General features: G+C 43.4%; 1 protein-coding gene across 1 annotated transcript; it reads right to left on the bottom strand.

The window, feature by feature from the left end:
- Window positions 1–8,883: 8,883 nt before the first annotated feature.
- On the bottom strand, window positions 8,884–10,056 carry LOC120296045 (acetyl-CoA-benzylalcohol acetyltransferase-like). Its single transcript, XM_039317690.1, has one exon. It carries the CDS (start codon window positions 10,054–10,056, stop codon window positions 8,884–8,886), a length of 1,173 nt encoding a protein of 390 aa, XP_039173624.1.
- Between the last annotated feature and the right edge of the window lie 1,256 nt (window positions 10,057–11,312).

Here is an 11,312-nt window from a genome sequence, read left to right as displayed (position 1 = left end):
GCCCGGAGGTGTGTGCCGGAGGCTCCTTGCGATGCCAGGTTGGATGCGAGCGATAAATTGTGGGATGAAAACATTGGTCCCTGGGAAGAAAAATGATGTGATCTAATTGAAAGATAAAGATCGAGAATTGAATCATGCGCATGGATGTGTGCATATGGCATAGGATGAACCTGATGGGAATGCAAGCATGGAGTGCATGGTGGTATATGCACGTTGCATAGTGATATATCCTTGGCTGCTTGATGATACATGTATAAGTGCATAGTGGTATATGCACATTACATGGTGATATATGCTTGGCTGCTTGATGATACATGTATAAGTGCATGGTGGCATATGCACGTTACATGGTGATATATGCATGGCTGTAAGGTGAGGTATGCTTGAATGCATGAATGATATATGTTTTATTCATGATACCTTGATTGTTCTATCTAACACATTGTGTAGTTTAGCGGATCTTTACTGCTGAGTCGTTGTACTCACCCCTTTGGGGATTAACATTTTAGATTAGAAAGATGCCGTTGCTACCAGTTGCGTGCGGTACTTATTATGGATTGCCATCTGATGTCGAGGTGGAGTGCACGGAGCATTCTTGTGTTAGTGTGGCTGGTCTGGTGTTTGTCCGAGTTCATGTCATAGTGATGTACGATATGGGTCTTGCTAATGGCCTGGTTATCCAGGAGTTTTTGTCTGCTCATGTCTGGCATGGTGGAGTGATGCTAGGGATGCTGCCGCCGCCGCCGCCTGATGCACTAAGTTGGGTGTGATGGCACGTATGACTAGTGGGAGTCGATACTTTTTGGTTAGCCGGCACTAGATGATGGATGGGTGTATATGTCAAACATAGGGTCGTGTTCTTTTGAGTTAGCCAAGCATAGTTAAAAGCTTTGGCCTTTTTGCTGTACCGACCTGAGACGTCCATCATGAAAATGTAAATAAAAGTGACTCAGCTTTATCATTTTATATGGTGAATAGTCGGTGTGCAATTGCATTATTGTTATTGGAGAAAGGAATGGTGAGACTCGTTTATGCTTCCATTGATGAGCTACGCTAGGACCTTTACAAAAGAAAAGGGGAGAAGAATTTTATTGATCAACCCCTATGAACTATGGTTCCACTTTAATCAAAAATTATTGGACTGGTATGTAGTAGGATAAGTGATAAGTACCTCGTGGCAACCCTATTGGATCGGGGGAGTGTGCTGAAGGGTGCCACACCGTGGACCCAACCAAGATCGAAGTAGTTATCAGCGGCCAAGGCGCGATAGTGACGGAGATCAAAAGCTTTTTGGGATTGGCGGGGTATTACGAGCCCCGGTTCATGGAAGGATTTTCAGCGTTAGCCTCGCCTTTGACTCGGCTGCTGAAGAAGGAAAGAAGTTTGTGTGGGTGATAAGTGCGAGTGTAGTTTCCAAGAGCTTAAACGAAGCTGATTACCACACCGGTGCTGACCATACCATCTAGTCTTGGAGGGCACGAGATCTACAGTGATGCGTCGTTTAGAGAACCGGGTTGCGTGTTAATGCAGCATGGCAGAGTAGTTGCATACGCGTCCCGTTAGTTGAGACCTCACGAGCTGAATTATCTGATGCATGACTTGGAATTCGCAGCGATTATCTTTGCTCTAAAGATTTGGAGACATTATTTGTGCGGAGAAAGATTCCAGATCTTTACAAACCATGAAAGTCTCAAATACCTATTCTCTCATAAGGAGTTGAATATGAGATAGCGTCGCTGGATGGAACTTCTCAAGGACTATGATTGTGACATCTTGTATCATCCAGGAAAGGCTAATAAGGTCGCAGATGCGTTGAGTCAGAAGTCTTCAGTTGTGCAGATGATGTTTAAGGAGTGGGTCTTACTTGAAGGAGCTCGACATTCGGTTTTCAAATTTGAGATAGGCCATGTTTCAAATCTTATGGCCACTCTCAGAATTGAACCGTAAGTCCAGATAAGGATCAAGACACTTCAATTGATAGACTCAGAGATTTAGAAGATCACCCAGAGGATACCGAAAGAGAAAGGCTGATTTTCAGATTTCGAAGATAGAACATTGAGGTTCCAAGGACGATTGTGTGTACCCTAACGATGCAGAGCTTAAAGGAGATTTTGTCGAAACTCATCGTAATAGTTACAGCATTCATCTAGGTAGTACGAAGATGTATCAGAATTTGTGTCAACACTATTGGCGGACCGGTATGAAGGCGGATATCGCCAATCATGTCGCCAAGTGTCTAACGTGTCAGCAAGTAAAGGCACAACATTGTAAGCCAGGAGGACTTTTGCAACCTCTCGAGATTACCGAGTGGAAATGGGAATACATCACAATGCACTTTGTCACGGGCTTACCAAGGAGTCGGAGAGGTAATGATTTCATTTGGGTTGTGGTCGACAGATTGACGAAGTCGGCTCACTTTATCGTCGTATGAAAATACCTTGCTTTAGTCAGATATGCAAAATTGTACGTGCGTCAGATTGTTCATTTGCATGGAGTGCGGATGATGATTACATTTGATAGAGACCTGAGATTTATAGCTGTCTTTTGGAAAAGTTTGCAAACTGCCTTAAGAACGATGCTGCAGTATAGTACGTAGGGGTGATCGAGTCCAGGATGGGTAGGGTCTAAACACTTGGATCCCGTGCCCGACCCTATTATAACTGGTTCTCTTTTTGGACCACGTTCTGGCCTTGTTTGCATTGGACCCTTCTCGACCCACCATGTTTTCGGTTAGGAACAGGGTTGACCCTGTTTATATTGAAACCTGTTTTGCATAAAAATTGCTATATCTTTATATTAACCTTAGAGAAGCAAGTCAAGATGAGTTATGCTTAAACAAAAAGGCCGGACCAAGCACATCCTTCGACCAAACTCATTGGGAACATGTATAAAATTTAGACCCCCTTTAAAAAACAACCAAGTATATAATTTGACCATCTCGCATCCCCAGATCCCACAAGGTACATCGAGTTTCTTATATTCCAGTGATATACAAACTAGCAATTTAGCCAATTAACTAGTTGTATGACAATTTTTGGCTGATCATATATCAACATTGTCCTTGATGCGCTCGATCTTCTTCTCCTTCTTCGGCCTTGCGTTCCACGTGGTACAAAATCTCTGATAAAAACCTAAAATTCATATATAAAGAAAAATCAACAAGAATCCATACTCTAGAGGAAAATCAACAGCCCATCTTCATCTAAAACAAGACATCCACAACACGAGTGGAGCTGTCCTCACTACTCGAGTTTTTACCAAACCATCTTCGCTGGCTATCATCGAAATATCACCATCGTTCATCAATTCAACACTCGAACCCATTGCTTCACAAAAATGCCCAAAACATGGATATAGAGAATGGGACGTAACACGGAGTTCAATGCAAACATCACTAGAGATTCGGTAATATGCATAATAGAGACCCTCACTCACTCTCCTCACCAACATTCATCATGAGGAGCACAATTCGAAGAACATGACAAGACAAAAGTTTAATAAAGTACTTGGCAAACCCACTATGAGTCTAGGCTTAATATACAATTACTCAATCGATTTCACATGAACCATAGCCAAATTAACCATAACCATTTTAAATCGACTCTCAGAGGCATTTTGTCCAACATGTGGTGGGCGATGGATGAAAGGAAACCACGGATGAGAACAAGGCTCAGAACCACATCAAAGTTCAACACGAGTCGGCAAGGAATGCTCAACACCGGCGAAGGACAACATAAGAGAACCCAACACGCACAGCCCAGCTCAATATGTTGTGCAAAACATGAGAAAAAAGCGCAAAAGCAAGGCACGTAAAAAGAAGGTCGATTGAGGGCCCCTACCTAGCTCCCCAAAGGGGGAGGGGGGCGAACGGCCGGTGAGATCGATAGATTGGACTATGTCCAGTCGCCTCACATGCCCCCCGAGCCGGGATCCTTGGGAAATTGACACGGGTTGAACCAAAAACTAGGAAACTCACCGTAAAAACTTGAATTTGAGGAAAGGGAAGTTGTGGCTTGGAGGTTCTAGCTAGGAGGCGCAAGCTTGCGTGGGGGATGGCTGAGCGATGCTCAAGCTTGGACCCGGGGGCAACAGCGCCGAAGCCCACCTTGCCGCCCTGGTGGTTGGTGATGTTGACGAAGCCGGTGTTGCCGGAGGTGTTCCCGACTGCGAGTGTCGTGGGAGGAAGGCGACGGTGGGCGAGCGGAAGTAGCATTAGCGGCGTAGCGCTCGGATGGATTGGCGGAGGTGCGAGCTTGAGAGTAAAGATAGAAACTAAAAGTTAGAAATGAATTAGGGTTTTGCCTTAAAAAATCGGTTCTCAAACCGGTTCCCGAACTAGTCCGATCAATCCGATTCCCGGGTGGGTATTCTCTCGGAATCAGTTCCCGAACCAGTTCAAATAGGGTTTGAACTTTGGGAACCGGTTCCCGATCCTGTTTTCCGGGTGGGCCAATCCGGGAACCGGGTTGACTCCATCCGGTTGCACACCCCTAATAGTACGGCTTATCATCCTCAGACGGATGGCTAGTCTGAGAGGACAATTCAAACCCTCAAAGACTTGGTGCAAGCTTGCGTGTTGGATTTTAAGGGAAGTTGGGAGGAACAGCTTCATCTTGTCGAGTTTGCCTATAACAACAGCTACCAGGAGAGTATTCCGATGGTACCTTTTGAAGCGTTGTATGGCAGAGCGTGTAGAACGCTAGTGTGTTGGGATGAAGTCGGAGAACAGAAGATCATAGGCGTAGAGTTGGTTCAGCAATCAGTGGATGTAGTTGCAGTTATCAGGAACATATTAAAGACCGCTCAGAGTTGCTAGAAAAGCTATGCAGATAAGCGTCGAAGACCTTTGGAATTCCAAGTTGGTGAGCACGAATTTTTGAAGGTGTCACCGATGAGGGGTACTTTGCGCTTCGGCAAGAAAGGAAAGCTGAGTTCGAGGTACGTAGGTCCCTTTGAGATTCTGGAAATGATAAGGACTCTAGCGTATCATCTTGCGTTGCCATTGAGACTAGCGCAAGTGCACGACGTCTTCCATGTGTCGATGTTGAGAAAGTACGAGCCTGACTCGACCCACATGCTGAATTTTGAAGAGTTAGACGTGGACGACAGAGTGTCGTATATGGAGAGACCAGTTCAAATTATGGATCGGAAGGAGTAGGTTCTATGCACCAAGATAATCCCGTTAGTCAAAGTGGTCTGGCAACACTACGGGACAGAAGGAGCAACCTGGGAAAGTGAAGACTTGATGAGACGACAATACCCCCACCTTTTTGTTTAAAGATTTTTAATGGTTTAAATTTCGAGGACGAAATTTTTATAAGAGGGGAAGAGTTGTGACATTATGATTTTCTGATTTTGTTTTCAATTGAATGAGTTGGCCTTTTCATTGACGCATCTATAGTCTTTTTCTTTGAGCTGATTACTCATGAGATAACTAATCTATCAGGTGAAGACGTTAAGGAATCTAAACACAATAGACTTAAGAATTTAACCAGAAATCGACTTTCGACTATGCTAATTTGCAAGGGTCAATATGGCATTGTCAAAATTGATCGAGAGACCGGAGATAAGTCGTTTTGACAGAGGCATGTGATTAAAGAGTGGGTGATATCACCTATTGCAAAATTCTCGTTGAACGGCATTAAACCGATTTATCTGTCATTTTTGTACCCTATATCCGTATTTGAAATCTCGAGATTTTCACGACATCCGAAAGTCGTCAATATGTCGAAGAGGTACAATGTGGCTCGAAAATAATCGACCACAAGTCAAATGCGCTAAAAATTCCTAAAAGCTACTCGGTAGGTTAGGTCACGCTAAATTCACGTCCAGTTGAAATTAACCATGAAATTGAACCCAATTTTAGAAATTGAAAGTTTTGTCATGTCACAATTTATTTTAGAAATGTCGACTCATCCTCCGAATATTTTTCTGTAAACTCGAGTTTTTGGCAAAAATTCAAAGTACGGCTATTTTTGACTGGGAAAATTTGAAGACCGTTTTTTGTTGCACATTTGGTCGTCAAGTTGGAGTATTTAGCAAGGAAAAGTGCGGAATTAAGTGTGGACACCTTGGCTGAATTTTTAGGGCATCAAGTGGGTTATTTTGGAGAGGAATTGAATGAAATTTGAGGATAAATGTTACAAAATTCGTAGGCCAATGGGGGGAGCAACATTTCAGCCCCTTGGGAGACTTCTTGGAGAAGCTTTGGTGCAAATAATGGCCGAGGACGATGGCTGAGCATGGTGGGGCATTGGTGATGAGTGTTTGGATATTTTGAAGAGACTTTAGAGGCATTTTAGGCACCCTTTCAGCTGAGCTCTCTTCTTTCTCCTCCTTACTACCCCTTTCTCCATTGTTGAAGTGTTGTGAGCTCAAGAAAACTAGAGAAATCAGGACCTCATGCCGTCGACCACCTGTGCCGCCTGTCCGAGTAGCAGTCGTCCTCCCGAGCCGTCGCCAGTCTCCTGCTCGCATCCTGCTCATCCCGAGCCTACTCGTCATCCCCTGTGAGCCTAGGCTGTTATCCCACATCTGCTCACAAGTCCCTGAGCTCGCCGTGGTCACCGTCCAAGCCGTCCAAGCCGCCAGAGCCACCGCCTTATCCCGCTGCTGCCGTCCGCCACCCTTGAGGCCGTTTCCAACCAAGCCGCCACTTAGCCCAACCCCTTCGGTCCTTGGATAGAACTGAAGGCAACAAGGGCTGTTGGGCTTCGTGGCCCATTTTAGGTCTCTTTCAGGCCTCGCTTGGTGTCGCCACAAGCTCATGTTCCATTTGCCTCTACGTCGCCGTCGCCGTGGACTCACCGATTCGCTAATCTAATGAGTTTACTTGCTAAACTCTACTTAGGGAGTTAATGACGTTTAGTAGGTAATTAGATTAGGCTAAGTATGATTTAGGTGGTTAGTTAGTTTGGTTTAGTGATTTAATTGCTTAATTATGATTGTTAGGTTGTTAGAATAGATTGATTAAGAGCTAAATAGATTGTGCTATTTATGTGGATAGGTGCATTAATTTTCTAGGCCCGTTTTGGTGGTTAAATTAGTGTTTCTGGCCTAGGTTTGTATTTATTGGATTAAATTGCATTTATTTAATTATTTTTGTTATTTATTTAATTATTTAATATTTTCCAAAATTATACTAGGATAGCCGGTGACCGGAATTTCGTGCTGATTGCAATGGTGTATTTAGTTTATGCAATTGAATGTTAATTTGTGCAAATTGAGTGATGATTGTGATTTTGAGTTATTATTTCAAAATTGTGAAATTATGGTATTTAATTAGAAAATACCGGGTGTCGAGTTTTGACACCACAAATGCTTTTAAATACTATATCAAATAGTGAGATTTTAAAATGCAGAATATCAATTTTTTACAGTTCGATCGACCGTGTACCACACACGATTATTTTTACCAGTGTTTTTAATATGAAGAAAATAGACCAAGTTCACTATTTTAATTGAGACATTTGAGTGCAATGCACAGTGTCCTTGCCCAAGGTTGAATGATCGTGTGATGGCTATGAAAATCCGTCACGAGCTGTTAAGCCAAACGATGCTCTATATGGGATGCCCCAAGTCAACAGATGTTGGTCATAATGGAGGCTAGACTGATGCTCCCTAGTGGAATGCCGTCTAGGTATAGACGATGCCGTGCTCGATAGTGTGAGACGACGTTCGGCTACGCCAGAAGACCGCTGATTGTTGAGTTGATCATAGCCATTGGGTCGTAATCAATTGGGACGCATGATTGATTGAATTGGACGCTTACCTGATTATGGAGAAAATTGTGTGGCACGGAATGTGACGGGTAATAACGATTTGGCCTTATAATTGGAACTCCTGTAATTGTTGGGTTATAAGTTGAGACGTCCCAATTGATGAGTGCTTTCAATGCAATTATATGCAATATGAATTGTACTAACGTGCAAGAAAGAACTGAGGTGAGGTAAGTCTTATGTGATGTGTGGTTAGATTACCTCTAGGCATATTTTCTTCCTAAATAGGGGTTTAGGGAGTAAACTTGCTGAGACATTGTCTCACCCCGTCGTGGGTTTAATATTTTCAGGTCCTTAGATGGTGGTACCTCCAGTTCATTTTGGTCAGCCTTGAGGGGTTACTGAGTGGAGCACAAATGTCCTTGTCCCCAAAAGTCACTGGGTCTATGAGCTCATGGTGACCATGCAGGTCGATGAGGGCCTACCTCGAGGGTAGCTCATCAATTTAAGGCGTGATTTCGTCATGGGTTCAATGGATACAGGGATTGTCCCCTTCAGGGTTTTGATATCCCCGCTGTTGCGGTCAACGCCGCTCTAGGCGAGGGTGTAGCTGACCCTCCTGATGGGGTTGTGGAGGACCCGAAGCCCCGAGCCTATGGAAGTGGAGTCCGAAGGATTGGCGAATGTGTCCGACTAGTGGGTCATAGGACAACTTCTTTTGAGAGCCGATCTTTTTGTAAATAGACTAGTTTGTTTGTAAAAATGTGTTTTGTTTGTGAATTTGCTGTCCTACTTTTCTATCCCATATTGTTTACTGTCAGGGGTTTTTATTTTGCTTCTACATGTGCCTTAAAATGAACGGGTTGGCAACGCGTCTTGGGACGTCACAATTTTATCGACCACCAAGGGATATGCGCGTGCTCGAGATTCGGGGTGTGACAGGTCAGCCTGAGGAAATTGAAGGAAATTGAACACAGTAGAGGAGTTCACTCTAAGGTATTTAATAAGTTAACTAACGTTTTCCACAAGAACCATCCTTCTTAAAGAAATGAAACAGATGTAACAAATACTACAGACCAAGTCCATTTTCTTTTTCCTGGTCTACATTATAGTAAGATACGATGACTTCGCAGATTACATATTTGTGTAACGTATCCACCTCCAACTAGGAAGTGAATGCCAGTATATCCGGATCTTGTTTCAGAAGAATCATCTCATCTCCAGTGGTGGTTGTCCATGCATCAATTCCTTTCCCCTCTTCATCGTCGATAAGAAAGACCGATCTGAGATTCAATGATATGTTGCTGACTAGAACCGGCCTTCCCCACCCGAAGTCGATCTCATATAGCCCGAAACGGCACCAGCTACTAAAAGGAATCGTAAAGACTTCGCTTGAGGACGCGACTTTGACAAATTCGGCTATAGAATTCCCCACCGTCGAGCAGAACTCCTGCTTGTTTACTATTGTTGCATATTTCGTTTTAGCGTCCGATATCATATTGTGGATTATATTCACCATCTCATTGAACTCCGGATTCCTTTTGCTGGCCGCGGGTTGATCGGAGCGCCCAGAAATCATGCTGAAGAAATTGCCACAAGAATTTGCGGGTATCTTTAGTTTGACTTTATCGCGCAAGTTAAACGTCATATAAACTGCGATAGGCCTTTCTTCGCCCTGTCCACATCGATCAATCTTGACGAGAGCCTTACTTATTAGTGCCGAAACAACCTCCACCCTCGAAGGCTGGAAGTTGTTGCCCATTGAATCTTTTGCATCATCCCTAGCTAGGGCTCTCAGCTTCGATACAGCATCACCACTGAACCTGAACCTAGACACCGTGAATTCCTTGCTGCCAATAATCCGTGGCGGAGGCCAATTCGCAACGGCCGACACTTTCATTGGGAATAGAGACGACAACTCGAAACTTGGACAGACTGTAACATCGACGTTACCTCGGCAAGCGGTGGCCCACGAATTAACGAATATGGCCATGGTGTACACGTCGCTGATCCTGTGTGTAGAGCGCAAGCCAATTGCTATTCCGCCGCACTCGAACGTATTCACTTGAATCACCACTAGTGGATTGCCTACTAGGTTGTTCGGGAATTGCAACAAATATTCGAGCAAATCCATGTCGGGGTCTCTATGGAGAAGCTGATCAATCTGGCCATCCACTTTGGCATGGACGAAGTCCACTCCAAGGTCGTTACAGTCGATAAAACAACCGTCGTCATCCTCGATATATCTCCCTGCCATAGGATAAAAGAGGGTTAGAGTTTTGGAAAGTGACTCCTCCATCTGGTATGGTCCTGATGTTTCAGTGCATGGAGGCCCCATTTGGAGCTGTCCAACAGCTTTCGTTGCTAGTAATGGAGTCCAGACATTGACTTGTGTGGACTTTGGGATCGCGACTTGGTGAAAAAATCTCGAGAAAACCACCAAATCAGAAACTGCCAGATGGAAATGAGCGGAAAATGTGGTCCGATGGACATTAATCTACTGAAATATTTTGATAATAAATCGTATATTCATTAATAAGTCAAATTTTTAGAACAATCGAAAGTGATATCACCAAATTTCATATAAATCAAGATCTTTCGAGCACCTATTTACCAGTTACATATTTCCACACTTTAGGGTAAGACTAAACTCCGACATCTTTATCTAACCAGGAGAGAACGGCATTTTCTTTTTGTATGAGCAAAGGAAACCAATATAACTGGAGGTCTTTTTATGTGCATCTAAGGTTCTTGTATTGTGAGCATAATAAAGAAAGAGTAGCAAAGGGAAAGAAGCTAATATAGAATACGGCTTCTACAATGGGGGTCGAGGCATCAATGATCCTCTCCAAGACATGACATACCACACATTGAGCTCTTCTTATTGCAATTATTTTGATTTGTCAGAATCTGGGATGCCCTTTAGTCGAATTAGGTTTGTTTTCCTGTTGGTCGGTGATTCTATTTTTTCACTAAAAGTAGTCTAGTTCTTCATCATTTATTGGGCAAAGATGCTTGTGCACGGCATCTCCAATGGGGGTCGAGGCATCAATGATCTTCTCCAAGACACGACATACCACACATTGAGCTCTTCTTATTGCAATTATTTTGATGAGCAACATTCTTTCTTGGGATATCTATTTTATTAAATTATGTCTTGAGTTTGACTTATGTACAAGATCCGAGTTAGCTGAAATATTTTGATTTGTCAGAATCTGGGATGCCCTTTAGTCGAATTAGGTTTGTTTTCCTATTGGTCGGTGATTCTATTTTTCGCTAAAAGTAGTCTAGTTCTTCATCATTTATTGGGCAAAGATGCTTGTGCACGGCATCTCCAATGGGGGTCGAGGCATCAATGATCTTCTCCAAGACACGACATACCACACATCAAGCTCTTCTTATTGCAGTTATTTTGATGAGCAACATTCTTTCTTGGTATATCTATTTTATTAAATTATGTCTTGAGTTTGACTCATGTACGGGATCCGAGTTAGCTGAAATATTTTGATTTGTCGGAATCCGGGATGCCCTTTAGTCGAATTAGGTTTGTTTTCCTGTTGGTCGGTGGTTCTATGTTTTCGCTAAAAGTAGGTC

The sequence above is a fragment of the Eucalyptus grandis genome, chromosome 7, assembly GCF_016545825.1.
Source record: "Eucalyptus grandis isolate ANBG69807.140 chromosome 7, ASM1654582v1, whole genome shotgun sequence".
Taxonomy (NCBI): domain Eukaryota; kingdom Viridiplantae; phylum Streptophyta; class Magnoliopsida; order Myrtales; family Myrtaceae; genus Eucalyptus; species Eucalyptus grandis.
Note: the sequence above shows the minus strand (reverse complement) of the source record. Positions and strands in the feature narration are given on the sequence as shown.

Bases quoted from the DNA above. Each gene is read 5' to 3' on its own strand.
- LOC120296045 (XM_039317690.1), bottom strand. From the start codon at position 10,056: ATGGGGCCTCCATGCACTGAAACATCAGGACCATACCAGATGGAGGAG.